This window comes from Talpa occidentalis, unplaced genomic scaffold, assembly GCF_014898055.3.
Source record: "Talpa occidentalis isolate TD23 unplaced genomic scaffold, MPIMG_talOcc4v2.1 talOcc4.7, whole genome shotgun sequence".
Lineage (NCBI taxonomy): Eukaryota > Metazoa > Chordata > Mammalia > Eulipotyphla > Talpidae > Talpa > Talpa occidentalis.
Window position 1 is genome coordinate 44,243,803 of NW_023605083.1, and position 18,357 is coordinate 44,262,159.

The 18,357-nt window shown below is 38.1% G+C and overlaps 1 protein-coding gene across 3 annotated transcripts in view; it reads left to right on the top strand.

Moving 5' to 3' along the window:
• PCSK5 (proprotein convertase subtilisin/kexin type 5) overlaps positions 1 to 18,357 on the top strand; it is a 417,590-nt gene that overhangs the window by 280,930 nt on the left and 118,303 nt on the right. For 2 of the 3 annotated variants that reach the window (XM_037495353.2, XM_037495354.2), the window contains exons 17-20: positions 206 to 290; positions 3,439 to 3,536; positions 3,947 to 4,076; positions 4,475 to 4,590. In XM_037495353.2, the coding sequence (XP_037351250.1) occupies positions 206 to 290; positions 3,439 to 3,536; positions 3,947 to 4,076; positions 4,475 to 4,590 (429 nt within the window). Of the gene's footprint in view, positions 1 to 205; positions 291 to 3,438; positions 3,537 to 3,946; positions 4,077 to 4,474; positions 4,591 to 6,225; positions 9,505 to 18,357 lie in introns of those variants that run through there. The other variant, XM_037495352.2, reaches the window with a different exon arrangement.

Genomic DNA, 18,357 nt, shown 5'->3' on the forward strand with positions numbered 1-18,357 from the left:
GGCTGTGGTTTTCTTGTCAGCAACATGGGAGATATACCTTATTTCCCAGTCTATAATTCCTATCTATGTTGGGTTTGCTGAAAAATGACAACAAGCATGAGTCCAAGGCTTTTCCTGCAATTTTCTGCTCAATTCTCTTATGAACCATCGCATACATTAGCAATCAACCAATCAATTTATAACCTGTGACTTTTTTTTCTCACAGAGAAAAACCTTTGCCGGAAATGCAGTGAAAACTGCAAGACATGCACTGAATTCCACAACTGTACAGAATGCAGAGATGGGTTAAGGTAAGAGAAAAGGATTTCAAGTGATATAGCACAAAGAGCTTCTCAATATAAATGAAGGGGGAAAAACATGTAAGCAAACAAACCTCTTACTGTCTATCCTTGCTTTGACTCTCAAACATTTGATTGCTATTTGCATTAGCTGTACCACTCTATGTGAAAAATTGGATGCCCTCTTGGTTAAGGAAGGTTTATAAACCAAGGAATTATCTTTAAATATGGCTCAGATACAAGTAAAAATGGCCATTGGAGAGACTTGACTTTACTTTTTGGACAGCAATGTGCCTGTCAAGGAGTCCTGTGTAGTTAATGCCAATAAATTATATTTAACCTTGCTGAGTCATTCCTTTGATGGTCAGAAACTCATCCTTTATTTCTCTCCATATAGCTAATCATTCTCTTAAGTACCCCAGGCATGGCTCCATTATGTTAATGGTATGCGCATAGATTTTACAGGAGATGTCTTCCTGAATGGATGCCTTACTCATTGCTAAAACAAGATTGTTGATAGACTCTGTAAGAGAACAAAATGCAACTCAAATTAACTAGGGGGCTTCTTGATATTCATGTGGAAGGTCAGACCATCCTATGTGAGTGAGGAGTCGCCCTCCCTGTTTTAGATAAAACTGGAATTCTGCATTTGATCCTTTGCCCAGAAGTGAAAGATAGGTCCAGGCAGACAATTTTTCACATTAACCAGTACATCTAAACAATGATGTCCTAATCATCAATGATTTCAGCATTAGTGTGCTAGCACCTTTTATCTTAAAACTTTTATCTTAAAACTTCAGTCTTGATAATCTATCTATCTAATCAGCCTCCTAATTCTTGTTGGAGAAGGAGCAGATGTGAGCTCAGATCCTCAGCCACTCATTAGCTGTGTGATCTTGGCCAAGACACTTAGCTACTCTGCTTTTCAGTCTCATCTATAAAGTGGGTTTATGGTAAGATTTAACTATAACATTTACAAAGCACTTATTCTATCATCTGACACATAATTGCCAGATGATAGAATAATAAGATTAATAATGTTACCTAGCACGATTTAATAGAACAAGTCATATGTTAAATTTAAATATGCAGGTGAAATTTATTTTAACATTTTGCTTTACTTATTATATCCAAAATAACATTTCAACATGAAATCAATATAAAAAAGAGTTATCTATGTTGTACCAAGTCTTTCAAATCTGGTGCATGTTTTACCCAGAAAGCACATCTCAGTGTGGATGATTTTTGGAGAAATGCTTGATCAGTATTTAAATTTGATAAAATCTGAAATAGATTTTATACAATCAATACCTGAACCATGTGCCAATATATACACAAGTTAAATAAAATTTCAAATGTCATTCCTTGGCCTCACCAGCCACAATGAAAGAACCAGGGATGCTGAAGCACACGGGACAGCACAGTATAATGTAACTAGCTTATCACAGAAGAAGCCAGGCTGTCACATACCACATCATTAGCCAGGCCATCCCTGAGTTTTGGGATGCAGCAGAAAGCTTCAGGGTTCCAGCGACTTGCACTCTGTGGCACGCCCCACTTAATTCCTTCCTTCCTCACAGTGAGGCCTCTGTCTCCTGCTGACTTGATGCCAACCTAAGAGGTAATGCCCTTTATTAAAAAATCTAGGCAGCCTTTTAAAAACTTTGATAATTTTGGTGGTACTATTTCCTCTCACAAAAGGAGCCATTAGATGCAATGTCCTTTTCCAAATCTATAAAAAAAAAAAAAAAAGGTGGCATTTTCTTTTTAATGACCTTTAAAAATGACAAATCTCTCTGGCCAGTGAGAAGATTGAGAAGATCTGAGAATGGCACATACTCCCAGTTACACTGCCCATGGAGTCCCTCTGTATTTTTGTTTTAGGGCCTTCTAGAGTTGACCGTTTTGTCTTAAGAAATCTGTAAACTTTTAAATGGTGGCTAAGAATAAACATGATGAAATACCTATGCATAAAACACTGGAAACAAAATGCTCATAGGATTGTTTGGGATTCTTTTTCACTTACTTTGCTTTTCTTTCCAAAATTCTTTAGTCAGCATAGGAAAAAATAAATTTTACTTTTTAAAGTAGTGTGATCCATATATAAAGCACAGTCAAATAAGATGCATATAGAAGCAACAGAAAGAGTTGAAGATGTAGTTATATATACACATATCGGCTCTAAAGATGAACATCTAAAACTTACAAAGAGTTAAGAACTATTTGACCCTGTTATAATATCATCTATCTGGTGACATCTATAGGATTACATGTCCTTCTCTATAGTTCCAGCCAAACTATTTACTTACTCAGCAAGTAATAATATTCAACAAAGAAATATTTGTTTATTAAATGTTGTGATTTCTACAGATTTCTTTTTAATTTGGAAAATCAATCTATAGACCATCAAAGCTATCATGGCTGACAGAATTAGGAAGGAAAAATATGCATCCCTCATTCAAATCAGCAGATACTAGTGCTAGCCAGACACAGGAAAATATGGTATAGTGTTTCGATTTTATCCATGAGAAAAACTGAGATGTTGGGGAAGCAGCAGTATAGGTAGGTAAGTGTGGTAAACTATTCATTGCAGTTTAAAATAAATCAAGAGCGGTAAAGGTATGTTATAGTTTTGTTGTGGGAACCAGAGGCAGAAACAGTTGCAAACAAAAGACTACTCCTGTGTGTGTGAGCCAGGGGGTTGGCAAGGCTAGTTTTACCCATTTAATTCAGTTGTAATTCACTTTACCTTGTGTTCCAATTGCATTTATAATTACAGAACAGCTTTTTAGTTCTTTATGCAGTCGGGCTGGATATCAAGGCACTGTGAGGCATATTGTTAGGTAATGTGATTGTTTTGTCATTAAACACTTTTTTAAACCTCCAGGTTGTAGAACATTGAGCAAAGAAGGAATGTGTCAGCCAGTCTAACAGTTAAGAGGAATGCTTCAAAATTTGCAGCATGTGTTTATGCTACAGACATCATTATAAGCAGAGATAAGCAAGAGAGGCATCAGGAGAGGAAAGAGTACAGGGCTGTTTTCTCTGCTTTGAAGCTTTGCCAAATCCACTGTGTTGGGGAGAACTGTATTTGTTACATATGGAATTGGGGACTCATTACCTCTTTGCCTGGATCACAGCAACCGGTCTCTGTCTTCAGTCTGCAGGGATCTCGGTGCTACATCACCTGTGAGGACGGATGGTTCTTCAACGGGCAGGACTGCCAGCCCTGCCACCGCTTCTGCGCCACTTGTGCTGGTACCTCTTCCCTTGATCCTGTCCTACTCTGACTTTTGTTTACCTGTTTTCAACCATTAATCATGCAAACTCACTTGATATTTTTGAAGTAAATGCTGGAGAAGCATGCTTCTCTTTGGATAATCCTGCCCATATTCTCAGAGAAAGTCAGCTATTGACATCCTACCCTCAAAAGAAACTTCATTGCCCAGTGACATCGCTTCCTCCTTCCAAAGAGGTTTTTTTGTCATTGTTTTGTTTTTTTGGCAAGGGGGTTCAATTTTAAATGGGAATATTTTTGCAAAGAATGTAAGCAGCAGCACATTATGACCCAACATTATAGCCTACTAAGGCCATTTTCACAAACTACGCTAGAACAGCCCATCATGTGTTGCTTCTGAGGCTGTTTCTGTGTGTGTCTGGCTTTCCAGGGGCAGGTGCTGACGGCTGCATTAACTGCACAGAGGGTTACTTCATGGAGGAGGGGAGATGCGTGCAGAGCTGTAGTACCAGCTATTACTTTGACCACTCTTCAGAGAATGGTTACAAATCCTGCAAAAAGTAAGTGGATCTGCCCCTTAAGCCCGGCTCTTGCTTATGGGGTTCCTCATATGACTGCCTTCATAAACAACACAAGACAAGCTTCAAATATGCATCTGCCGACAGTGCCCCCTGCCCTGCAGCTTTAACCCAGCTACCTTTTATATATATTCTTCTTCCTCACCAGCACTTTCAATATTTGTGAGTCAAAAACTTATTATCTCCTCATTAAAGTCAAAGAGCTACCTGCTAGCTTTTCCTTAATGCTGTCAAAACCATCAATTATGATACAAAGGTATTTTTTGCATCATTTTTCAAAGGGAGAATTTCTATTTAAGACATTAAGAGCTTGATTGCAAACATAACTTTCCCCCTGCCTAAGGTATGAAGGGATGATAAGTTGTACCTTTTCACCGCAGATGTGAGGCCAGCTGCTTGACGTGCAACGGTCCCGGGTTCAGGAACTGTACCAGCTGCCCTAGTGGATATCTCTTAGACTTAGGAATGTGTCAGATGGGAGCCATCTGCAAGGACGGTGAGTACAACTCCTTGTTGCAATCTTCTAAACAAAGGGTGAGCTGTCTACTTTAAGATATAAAATTTGTGCCTAAATTATATGGCGACACTATATTTCTAGAATATAGAAAGAAACTGTTTTGAACCATGGTTTTTCTAAACAGCTTTGTATTGTTAGGAAAAGTGAAAAATATCAGATCATTCCCTTGAGTTTATTTTTCCCTTTCCTTTGATGGTGCCTCCTCTAGAAAGTTCACAAAAGACAGTAGTGCTATAGTGGGACAATGTCATTCATACCTGGGTTCCAGACCTGGGCAGGTTATGAACGTCTCACCTCCCTCGTCTGAAAAAAATGAGGATACTGTTAGCGACCTTGTGTGGTTATTCTACAACTCCTCTTATAAATCTCAAAAAAAAACAAAAAACTGAGCATATGATGACATGGATAGATCATGATGGCCTCGTGTCCACAGAGCATCATAGGTGGCTTTGCATCTTCATAGCTTTTCCGATGTGGCATTGGTCTGACAGGGCTGAGCCAGAGCCATTTCTCACCACACAGCACTGGGGTGAGAGGATTAGGGTGGAAGCACACCAGGGACCTTGTAAGTACTGCTTTTACATTACCAGAATGTGCTCCCTGTCCTTACTTAAAAATATGGTTCACCTATACCTGAATATGACCAGATGTTTTTGTAAGTTAGTAACCTGAAAACCAAGGTGGATTTGAGTGATTTCTGCCAGAGATCCACTGTGACTTCAATTATCACTCATGGCCCTTGGTGACAGCCATCTGAAGCTCTGTGCTACATTACTGCTTTCCCTAAACCAGGGGGAAAATTATGGCAAAAGGCACTTTGGTGAAAGTGGAGGGCCAGGATTGTAGGCAAACATGAAGAACCCTAATTTGCAACGAGTCCATTTTGAGGTCATTTAAAGATGATGGATGGCTCCCTAGCCTTCCAATCATATGACAATGGCACTGAGGGATATGCTATTTATTTTCTCCTGTCATATTTCAGTGATTCTAAGACATACTTAACACCTCCAAAATCAGATGCATCTTATAATTCATGGCAGTTTACTGCTTTGGACCAGCAGGTTGCTGTGACATAGTGTCTACGAGTTACTGTCAACTGAATTAGGTACCTGGTTACTAGTTGTGTTAAATTACAGTCCAAAAGAGCTTCAATAACTAAAGTACTGTTCTCATCCACACAAACAAAGCAACCTATTCTATATTACTTTCATAAGCATAGTAAGAATCACTTTTTCTCCGTAGTACTTTAAATGGTGATGTCTTAGATTCAGTGAAATAGTATAAATGACTGTATACTCTGTTCTGGGTAATTCTAAAAAGAAAAATTCCGTGCTTGTATTATTGATTTCTAATTCTTTTTCTAATCTTTTTTTCCTTTCATAAATGGATATCAATCACATTTACCATTGGACTGCAATCTCTCTCCCTGAAAAACAATGCTGTTGACTGAAATCACTTTGGGTGGACCAAATTTCCTCCTGTTGACTGCTCCTGAATGATCTCTTCCAATCCCCCAACCTGCCTCTCTGGCCAATCAAACACTTCTTCCATGTGTGTACATCATGCTGCTCTCGTCCTCAACTCCCTCTCTCTCTTGCTGACTTCCTGGAAAAGCAACGGAAGAGTCCTGGGCCGAAGGAGGCTTCTGTATGCTAGTGAAAAAGAACAATCTGTGCCAACGGAAGGTTCTTCAACAACTTTGCTGCAAAACATGTACATTCCAAGGCTGAGCTGCCATCCTAGATTTCTTTGTTCCTGTAGACTTATAGATTACTCCATATTATTATTAAAAAGAAAAAAAAAAAACCAAGCAAAAAAAAAAAAAAAAAAAAAGCAAGCCACCTCTCTCTTTCTTGCTCTCTTTTTTTTTCCCTCTCAAATTTGTGCAGGGAGATGGTGAACTGTTTTGTCAGAACTTAAATGGAAAAAAAAAAATAAACCTACAACAAGCCTACCTTTTATAACTGGGTGTTTAGTACTAAACAGCCAGAACCACAGAGACAGTATTGTATGACCAAAGCATTTGATGCCAAAATTTGACGTTAAAGTAATGATTTGATTTCCTGCCCTGGTTTTGAAGGTCCATTTTTTTCCTTTTACATTTACTTGCTTGTTTCCCCTTTGAGACACCTAAAAATACTTTTCAAAAACATCACAGGAGTAGACATAGATCAAAATGAAACAGAAAGCTCTTGCATCAGTCATTTTTCATGTTTGAGTTCACTGTTGGGGAAATGGCAGAAAACTGGACCTAAGGGCATGAAGAACACCCCACAGAGTTGTGTGCAGTATCATTTGTCTTAGTTTTTCACAGGTGAACATCAATACTTTCCACATGTAATGTGCTGGTTTGGCATTATACTCACTTGATAAGTCTGCTCCACTGGTTTCATCGGATAGACTTGCTGCTACTGGCGTTTCCATTGTAGATTGGTTTTTCTTACACATGGGTGGTCAAACGGGATTGCTCTGCATAGTCAAAATGGTGATGGACAGAATGTAAAGTTACTCAAAATAGCTGAGACTGATCCAGCTCCCTCAAAACCCAGAGTGTTCGCTTTGTAGACCCTGCACAATCTCCTGGTGCTATCTAGCCATTACCCCCATACCATTTTTTAAGACCATCAGAAATTCCACTTACTGTGATGGAGAGCATTTTGAATATGATACAGGAGATTTCTTCCTGGAGTCAAAAGTTTCTAAAAGGTCCTGTATTTTTTAAGAAATGGCATTTATTTAAATAATATTTAAGCTTGTGCCTAAGTTGGCCGGGCAATGTTTTTCAATGGTGCTTATTAAGAAAATAAAACTGGAAATTGAATATGGGCGGCATGATTGTACCCTCCTGGTTCTTTTATTTTCCCATTCCTCTGTCCCTTTATAACTGTACTTATGATACACCTGTCCACTGAATGTCATGTCCTTGAGATCGTCTGTTTCTTGGAAATATCTTCACTGATTTTCTATGACTCCCTAAATGCAGGCTGAACCTAGCAGACTGAATTATACAAAACCTGTTTTGGATCAGTGGACAGAAATGAGGAAGTCTGGTAGATCATTTTACCAATTCTGATTTTCTCTATTTAGGGGAGGATAGATTGATACCATTTCTTCTAATTTCACATTAAAGCTCCATTGGTGACCTCATTTGCTCTGCGAATCACCAGCCATCTTATAGGAATTATGCCTCTGAAATGAGAGCCTCACTTCCAAGATATCATTGGCTCTACAGCTAAGGAAGAGGAATTATATCAACAGAAATTATCCTAGGAAGGAGCTAGGAAGTAGATGCTATGGTCCCATCCAAGCAGCAAGCTAATTAAAATGCCTACCTTGAAAACATACATTCCAAGAGATTAAAGTTAACATCCAACCCAAGGTGAATTATTGTAAGTCTAATGACCCTCTTCACAGCATTGTAGTGAGAATAATTCACGTAAGGATTCATAAGTATCTAGGGTATCAACTGATTTTGCTGAGCAATTTTTCTCTTCATAATAGAGTAGACCCTTCAGACCTGGAAAAAAAAAAAAACACAGTTAACCCTGGGTACAGAATATAGTCTTACCTATTTAAAGGCATTCTTTTAAATGGACAAATGAAAGCGCTAGCTTAAGCAAGACCAAGCAGATGGCGAAACCAGAATTGCCAGCAAAGGAATCCATTTAACTGCAACAGCCCATAATACTAGAGGCAGAAAGTTACTATAAGAGGAAAGATAAAAATGAGATCTGTGTTTTTCGACAAATACCCTTCAAGGTGACAGCCAAGTTCATGGGGGTCCACCAATATGTTCCTTTTCCCATCGACCATGCAGGCGCACTTCCTGGAAATACTGGTTTAACTACTAGGGTGTTATTGCCTCGTTATCTACAGATTATTAACTAGAACATAATGCTTTCAAAGTTTAAGTTAATGTTATATATTATGTATAAATATATATATATTCATAATGAGATATGTAATGCATAGTACAAAGTTTGGAGACTTAACAAATGCTCTAACCTAGAGACAAAAGTCCTATCTTCTGTTTTCTTTTGTCTTTTAATTAGTGATCCATTGTTAAATCCAGATCCACTTTTACTGAAAAATACTGTACATGTGTAAAATGTTCAGTTGTTTTTTTGTAAAATATAGTAGAATGGTTGTAATTGATACTGGCCAAAATCAATGTTATTCCATATTTTATTTTTTCTATTAAATTAACCTAAGTTCCTGTTTATTCGATCTGTTCATACCCATGTGTAAACAGTTCTCAAAGGGCAAGTTAGAGAAACTTCACATAGAGGCTGAATATGAAGGAAAAGGTGGAGATAAGTTGGAAAAGAAAGTAGAGGTTGGAATTAAAAAGGAGGGAGAAAGCAATATAAGAAAGGAGCAGCAATATAAGAAAGGAGCAGATTAGATCTGTTCATCAAAGGCAAATATATTTAGAAATCAGGTTGTGAAAAAAAAAAATCTATAAAGCTTGGTGCCATTTCTATTAGATTGTGAGGTGGCCATCTGGGCCTGCCTTGCCCTGGCTTCTCCCAGGGCATGGAGACTGCACAGTCACCAGAGCGTGTATGGCAAGGTGGGTTCCACAGGCCCGGGGCCAAGGAGGTGGGGAGTGAAAGCTGGAGATGGGGAAGTTGGCCTGTTTAGTTAGTGGCTAATACTATGTAAAACTGAAACGAATTCCTAAAAGATGACTTTGTCAAAAATAAATCCCCAGTACATGCCACAGGGTGGAACTGAATAGTTAGCGAAAACAACTCTGAATTGTAGATCTTTATGAACACTACATGAGATGCACTCGTCTTGCAGATGCCCTCTCTTTAGGGAAAAGAAAAGGGAAATCAGAAAAGTAACAAATAAGCTGAGCCTCCAATTTGGTCTACAGATCTAGGGACACAAAAAGATATAAAATCTCTGCTGTCATGAAGTCCCATCAGGGAGATGGGCAGAGACTACTTATTGACTGCTTACTATTGCTTCACAACATAGAAATAAAGAGTAGATAGATATTGAAGTAAATGTATGCTCTTGATTCTCACAAAAACTCTAAGGCAATAGTGTAAATATTGTCTCAGTTTATAAATAAGCAAGCGGAAGCATTTGGATGTCAAATAAATTACATAACCAGAATCAGAATAAAAATTTAACTGACACAATAAGCAGAGTGAATTCCAAATCTCAAATGAATGGGACACTAAACTTAAATTCAGACAAATAAAACTTCCTTTGATGAGGGTACACTTCCAAGAGAGGGGTACTAGAATTGGGTCTTGAAGAATGGCTATGACTAATTAAGCAGATGGTTGAGAGCAGGGGAAATCTTACAAGGCAGGGGGAGGGGCACCTCAGTAACCCCTAAACCTTCCTGCTATACCCTGTTACTTTACCAGCAAATGCTGCATTAAGAGATTTTCAGGGAAGCAAATGAAATGATTAAAACAATCAGTCCATTGCTACAAAAGACCAGTATTCAACATTGATGGATTAGTTAAGAAGAATCTACATTTTTACACTTTACAGAAGACAGATACTATAGAAATCCTCAACGACCACACCATGGATGACCTTGCTAATCCACAAATGGAATAATCAAAATTTTCTCAATTTCCCACCCAGTATTCTTAGGTGCTTATCATAATGCTGCTCATCTCTTCTATTAGATTCATTCACTGTTTTCCACTTAAATAATCTACACTTCATTTTTGAGAACTTGCAAAGTGACTATCTGATAAAGAAGGTGATTGTTTTAGTAACAGCAAAATTAAAACATCTCAGTCAACATTGTAGACACATTCGAGCATGGAAATATTAACACCTTAACCCCCTTTTACGTAGGCATGCTTTTTAAACTTTTCTTATTATCATTCAGCTTCACACAAAGGACAGTGAAAGAGCAGTATAACAAATATGGAGGAAATTGGAGGCACTTTAAAGCCATGGTCTGGCCAAGTCAATATTTCCTCCTTCCATCCCCTAATACAAAAATGGCAAAGGCAGAACAAAGGTCATCTGCAGCTTGGCCTCACCTGCCCAGGCTGGGTCCTGGGCCCAAAACTCAGTGTGTGTCAGTGACAAAAAGTATGAGTCTGCTTCTCTTCTCTGGTCAACACCCATTTCCAAATGTTATTTTTGTTGTAAACTCAAAAATCTTAAGTTCTCACCAAACTACTTTGCAACCACAGTCAAGACACCCTTAATTTCTCTGTGAAAGTCCCAAGAAATGGGACTGCAATCCACATAATCTTGTCTCCTCTTCATCACAAAAGAAGATCTGGCCCAGAATAAATTTTTGGTATCCTCACATGTCTCGCCTGGGACCTTCAAGTACCTGCAGTTCCTTCCCACTCTACTTCGAAGGGCTTTAGAAGAATGTTTATCTCATCGCTGAATGATTTTCTTATAAAGTCTCCTCTCTAAAGGGCTATTGTGTGGGGCAAGTGTTGCTTTTTCAGGGCCAGGTGTAAGGCAAAAAAAGGAATTTTGTATCCCTACTTTGCAGAAATTTCCAGAAACATTCATTGGAGCCTAAGTTGTAAGATCTTTAACTAAAAGCATACATTATTTTAATAATACAGTATTTTAAGGATGACAGAATTTTACTAAAATGACTAACTTGGCCCACACAAAAATCAGAGACCAATAGAGATTAAATTTTTGATGCAAGATTTGCAGCTAATAGGGGTGTGCCTCCACCTCCCACCCACAGTCAACACTACACAACACTGCCTCCTTTTTCACAGTGCCAGAGAAAAAAACAAATCAAAGTTACATATGTTGCAGGGCAAGGGGCAAGAACCGTTTCCCAAGTGCAGAAAGAAAGCACACTGTATCCGTGGAATTGACTTTTTCCCCCTCAACTACTTCCATAATTAAACACTGAGCCCCTGTTATATAATAATCTCCCAGGCCTTCTTGCCCTCTTAAAACTTACAGTCATCAGGGAAACCTACAAAATCACATGGTTACAATATCAAGCTATACAAGCCTTTCAAAGGGCATAAAAAATATCACTGGCAATCCAGAGGTGCAAGCTCATTATTTCTAGCTAAGTGCTAAAGGTCCTATGTCCTCACAAGTTTTCCAAGAGCATCCAAAATAGCATGAAACATTAAAAATAGAATGCCCTCTAAAATGTACAAAATCATATTTTAATTAAACATCTATAAAACACTGCATGTCAATTACAACTCAGCTCAAAGAATCATATATAATTAAATGTAATTATCAATAAAGGTGAATTTTAATTTGATACAAAACCTACAGAGATATCAGAACTTAAGATCTGTGGGGATCTGAAATATAATCCTGCAAAGGAGAGGGAAATGCACTGTTGATGCTGGAAGGAGGGGAATATATGTATTCCTGATCTCTTTAAGATTCACAGCTGTAGATCCAAATAACTATTTGACATTTCCCTTCAGATGTTAAATAGGTTTCCTAAAATTGATATAAACAAAATAAACTTTAGACTCCTAAACCTCCTCAGTATTTACCTCCAAATCTCTCCCATCTCAATAAGTTAGATTACAGTCCTTCTGTTAGGGGGAAAGGATGTCCTGAGCAAACTCTTACAGGCTTTGTGGATGCCACCCCCACACCATCAAGACACTGGGAACTACAAATCCCATGATCACCAAAGGGAAGTTGCGAGGACCTAAGGGCAGAGTTAAGCAGCCATTTTCTCTGTTTGTAAATAAAACCAGCCATGTGAGGGGGGTTTGGGGCACTTGGCTCATGCTCTAGGCCAGACAGGTTTGGTCTCGGTGGTCATTTGGGATACCAGGTCGGCGGAACGGATAGGACACATTTAAGAATTTATCTCCCTCTTTTCTCCCTGAGTTGTACATCTCCTCATTTCCCTTTCCCTTGTAAATAAACCTTTGTTAACCTTTTGTGTGTGCCTGCAGTGTAAGTCCCTTTTAAGCAAGCGGGTGAGAATCCACAGTCTGGCAACCCATTTTATATTGGGTGAAGACCCACAGTCAGGCAACTTGTAACACTTCCAACCACTTGCTCAAGCAGAAAAATCTAATATATCTCTTTTCCCCCCCTCCAAATCTAATCTAGTAGGTCCCATTAACTACACCTCTACGCTATATCTTTAATTACTCTACTCCCCAGACCATGTTATAATCCTGGGTCAAAACACCATCATTTTTCCTCACTCCCTGCATCTCTCCCCTTCCTTTCCTCTTTTTTCCCTTTTCCTCTCCTACCCCCATTTGTTCTCCATACAGATAACAAAATCAGATTTCATCTTTCTTCCTTTTCACTCAGAATAAAATCTGACCTTTTACCGGTCATCTTTCTGATCTTTTCTCAAGCTACCTTCCTCTTTGTTCACCACTTTACCTAATACCAACTCTTATTTTACTTCAAACAAAACTACCTTGTTTTTGCCTTAAGACATCTGGCCTTCATAGAGTGGTTCTTTTCTTATCCTACAAGTCTTAGATTAAACAATTTGCATCCTCAGAAAGCAGCTTCCTCTTCCACTTACTCACACCTGCCCACCTTTTCTTGTCTTTTCATAGCACCTATCGACATGGAATTCCCTGGTTCACTTACTGGTGGATGTTCAGTCTCTCCCACTAGAATGTCAGCATGTGAGAGCTGGTGCTTTGCCCATCTTGTTCACAGCTGTGTCTTATATGCCTAGCAGAGTGCCTTGCTTAATAAATATTTGTGGAAATGAACAAATAAAAACACTTCAGAGAGAAATGACATTTGACCTGCATCTTGAAAGATAAGCAGAAATGCATAAGTTAAAAACAGGGAGGATGTTGAAGAAGGATACTCAAGAAAGAACCTGTACGCAGGCCCAGAACTATGAACGGGGTTGTGGTCTGAGATGAGAGGGGCAGGATGGGCCAGTGAAGAGAAAGAATAGAACACTGAGGTCAACTTGTAAAGTTGACCTGGGATGGGCTTGGATGGGCTGGCACCCTTCCTCCACCTCTTTGTCATCAGTCATCAACCCGTATTTTTAAGAGAGGCTAATTGACTTACTCAAGGACCCCATCAAGTCTGCTACTGGACTCCTGCCAACATACTCAGGAAGCATTCATTCAAAGAGAATGCTGAGGAGGCTCTATTTGCTTCAGTCCCCAGGGGATTGATGGCTACATTGAGCCAGCCAAATGAAAGGACAGGGTATGAAGGAGAGGCTCAGTTTTCAGGCAAGCTTGCATGGGAGACACACAGCTAGAGCTTCTCTTCACCTGCAATGTCTCTGGATAGAGCAACAGATTTGACAAAGCCTGTCTGCAAGACTGGACTTGGGAGAAAGGGGCTGCTCAAAATCTGGCATAGGAAATCCCTACCCTGTATAAACTATCATCATCAGAGAAGAAAAGGGGAAAAAAGTGATGTGCTAGCACCTCCTTTCCCTAACAGTGAACAGCTATCCACCCCCCTCCATAAGAACTACTTCCTATATGCTAAACACAGTGCTAAATGATTTCTATGGATTATTTCATTCAATATTCCTGAATGCCCTGCATTTGTCCTTTATTTACAAAGAGGAAGCAGAGGAGATAAATGCCTAAGGCATCCCAGTGGTAAATGGAAGATCTGGGATTAATTTAAACCTAGACAATCTGATATTGGAGTCTCCAGAAGGAGAAACACAAGAGGAAAGGAAGATGTTTGTCAAAACCACATTCAGGCTGTGACCATAGGGCTTCATCAGGATTATATATTGATGTTTTAGTTAATGAAGACTGGTCCAAGATTCATTTGTATCATGTGAAAAAAAGGCATCTACTCAGGGTTACATACCATAATCACATGATACTTTGGGTGATTCATCTAGGAGTGGATATTAATATGATGAGAATTAGTAATGACCAAGGGATGGTGTGGACAAGAGAAATCGGAATGGACTTGAAGGAAATGAGGCAGTGTTAAGAGAGGATGTGAAAACTTTTTTCATACTAATTTGTCTTTGTCTGGGAAGCCATGATTTGTAATATCTCGCCCCAGATGACAAGAGGAAGAAACAGAATGGAGATAACAAGAACAGGAAAAACATTACAATGCTGAGGTCAGCACATAATACACATTACATGAATTCCTTTGACAAATCTGGTAAAACAAATTCTTTTCAGGTGGTATCAAACCCCTTTTATCAAGCCATCTTTATCAAATCAAAACATTTTTTTTTGCTACCTGAATCATAACTGTTGCACTATAATAAAAGCTAAACTACCAAGAAAATGTAAAGCTTTCATTATGCACAGGTATATAATTTTTTACTTGACATATTGTGAAAGAGATTCAAAACTGGAAAGAAACCCTGCTGTTTAAAACTCTCATGTCTTTCCACTTCACCTAGGATAAAGTTGATGCTCCTTTCCATAGCCTTCAAGGCCATGATCAATCTAATCCACCCCGCCATTCTATATTCATCTCGTGCCATTCTCTCTCCCTCATTGTACTTTCCAGTCACCCTAATGTTCCATGTTTTTTTCTATTCTGCTTTGCACCTTGAACTTTGCCACATGCCATTCCCCCTATTTTTATGCTATCCCATTCATAATCTTCTATGACTGGCTAATGCTTTTTATCTGGGCCTCAGTTTAAGTGTCATTCTTCCCAATCCTTCCAGATAAGATTATGTTTTCTTATTTTAAGCTCTCATGGAAGTGTCTTTTTTCGTATCAGTTATATTATAGTTACTTCTAAGAATATTTCTTTGATTTATGTATTTCAAAAAGGAAACTTACTTTAAATAATGTACTAGACCAGATGAAACTCAACAGATATATACAGAATATTCCATACAAAAATGAGGATATACATTCTTTTTTAAGAGCACAGGAGCCATTCTTCATGATAGATCACATTGAGCAAAAAAAAAAAAAAAAAATCACATAATTTAAGAATACTAAAATCATATAAAGCATCTTTTCCATTGTAATTATATGAAACTAGCAATCAATTACAAGACGACTATAAAAATAACTAATATGTGGAGTACTGGTTTGAAAAAGAGAGATGCGAAATACCTTGAGACAAAAAATGGAAATAAAATATACCAAAATTATGGCATACAGCAAAAACAGTTGTAAGAGGTAAGTTCATAGAAATAAATAACAAGAAGAAAAAGGAAAATCTCAAATATGAATTATGTAGGAAAAGAAAAATTAATCCCAAAGTTAACAGAATAGCAAAGAACCTAGCCGATATTAATGAAATAGACATTTAAAAGACAATAAAAATCAACTGGGATTACACAAAGCTAAAGAAACTTTTTAAAAGACACCCTATTGAATGGGAAATAATTTTCACACAATATATAGTGGATAAAGGGTTAATATCCAAGATATATAAAACAAACAATCCCATTAATAAGTGGGCACCAGATATGAATGCACAATTCAATAAAAAGGATATACAGAAGGCCAATGGACATTTAAAAAAAGAACAACAGGGCATCATCACTTCTACTAAGAGAGATAGAGGTTAAAAACCACAAAGAGATACCATTGCACCCATGAGAAAGCTGTGCAGAGATTTCTTGACCTACTAAACATAGGCTTCCATATGATCCAGCAATTCCACTCCTAGGTATTTACCCAAAGGACACAGAAACATCATTTCCAAAGAGTACCTGCACCCCTATATTTATAGCAGCACTATTTACAATAGCTAAGCTTAGGAAACAACCCAAATGCCCAAAAATAGATGACTGGATCAAGAAGATGTGGTACATATACACCATGGACTATTACTCAGCATTCAAAAAAGATAAACACATGCAATTTGCAGCAACATGGATGGCGCTGGAAGGGATCATGCTCAGCGAAATAAGCCAGAAAGAAAAAGAAAAATACCGGATGGTCTCACTCATAGCAGGAATCTAGAAAACTTAAATAAGGGACCAGGAAAAAGAATAACTGTAAGAAAGAAAATATCAAAATCAACAACTATGAACCAGAGATACTCTATGGGGGGTGGGGGGCAGGGAAAGGAGGGATGGGGGTCAAAATAAGGGGGTTGTAATTGTATGGGGAATATAAAAATAAAATTTAAATAAAAAAGAATTTTTGTTCATAAGTAAAACATTTTGGATATATTGGTTTAAATAAAATATTTTATTAAAATTTAACAAAAAAAGACCTCCAACAAATGCTGGCAAGGTTGTGGAGAAAGTGAAACCCTATTACACTGTGAGTGGGAATGTAGACAGGTGCAGCCATTATGGAAAGCAATTTGGATTTGCACTTAAAAAACAAAAGTGGCAATGTATGTCTTGTGTTTTACCTATATTTTCTCAAGACACACATCGCAATAACACCTTTAAAGACTCATCACCCAAAGCAAAGAAAGTCAAGGAAAAGGTAAACACCTGGGATTACATCAAACTGAAAAGCTTCTGCATAGCAAAAGAGACATTAACCAAAGAGACATTAACCAAAATATCCCACTGATTGGGAAAAAGTCTTTGCACTTCAGTCAACTGATAAGGGACTGATCACAAAGATATACAAGGAACTCACACAACTCAACAAAAACAAAATAAACAATCCAGTCAAGAAATGGGCAGAAGAATTTAAAAGACATTTCTCCAAAGAGGAAATGCAAATGGCCAACAGACATATGAAAAAATGTTCAACATCCCTTATCATCAGGGAAATGCAAACTAAAACCACATTGAGATACATACCACCTTACACCAGTAAGAATGGCAAATATCAAAAAAACAAGCAACAACAAATGTTGGTGAGGATGTGGTGAAACAGGAACTCTCTTACATTGCTGGTGGGAGTACAGACTGGTCCAACCACTATGGAAAACTGTCTGGAGGTTCCTCAGTCTACTAAAAATGGAGCTACCATATGACCCAGCAATTCCACTGCTGGGGATCTACCCCAAGGACACAAAAACATTGATTCAAAAGAATACCTGCACCCTTATGTTTATTGCAGCACTATCTACAATAGGTAAAACTTGGAAACAACCCGAATGCTCAAAAATAGATGACTGGATCAAGATGTGGTATATATACACAATGGAATATTATTAAGTGATCAAAAAATATAAACTCATGCCATTTGCAGCAACATGGATGGAGCTAGTAGGAATTATGCTCAGCAAAATAAGCCAGAAGGAAAAAGAAAAATATTGGATGGTTTGACTTATAGCAGGAATATAGGGGAACCAGATAAGACATCAGTGTAAAAAAATAATAACAGTACAAAACACAACAAAGCAAAAACAGACAGTTATAAATCAGAGACATCCTGCAGGGAAGGAGGAGGGAGAGGGATCAGAGGGAGGGAGGGAAGAGCACAGGGGACTGAGGTGATGGTACAGGGGTGCATTGGTGAAGGAAATTCTATGGAGACTACACCTGAAGGGGTGGGGGGAAGCAAATATTGTTTAAAAATGAACAGTGATGTAAAAAATAAAATTAATTTAAAAAATAAAGAACATGCAAAACAAAACAAAAAATGGCAATGCTGTACAACCAAAACATCTCACTATTGGGCATCTATTAAAAAATTATGAAACTGAAAATGCAAAAAAAATAAAAAAGCGTGTTCCACAATGTTCACAGTAACATTATTTACAGTAACTAGAAAGCAGGAAGCAGCCTAAATGTTCATCAGTAGAAAACTGGATCAAGAAGAGGTGGTATATCCACATTATGGGGTACAATTTAGCCTAAAGGGAAAATGAAATAGAGTCATTTTCAACAAAATAGGGGCGGGGGGAGTTTCAGAGAATTGTGTGTAGCAAAGC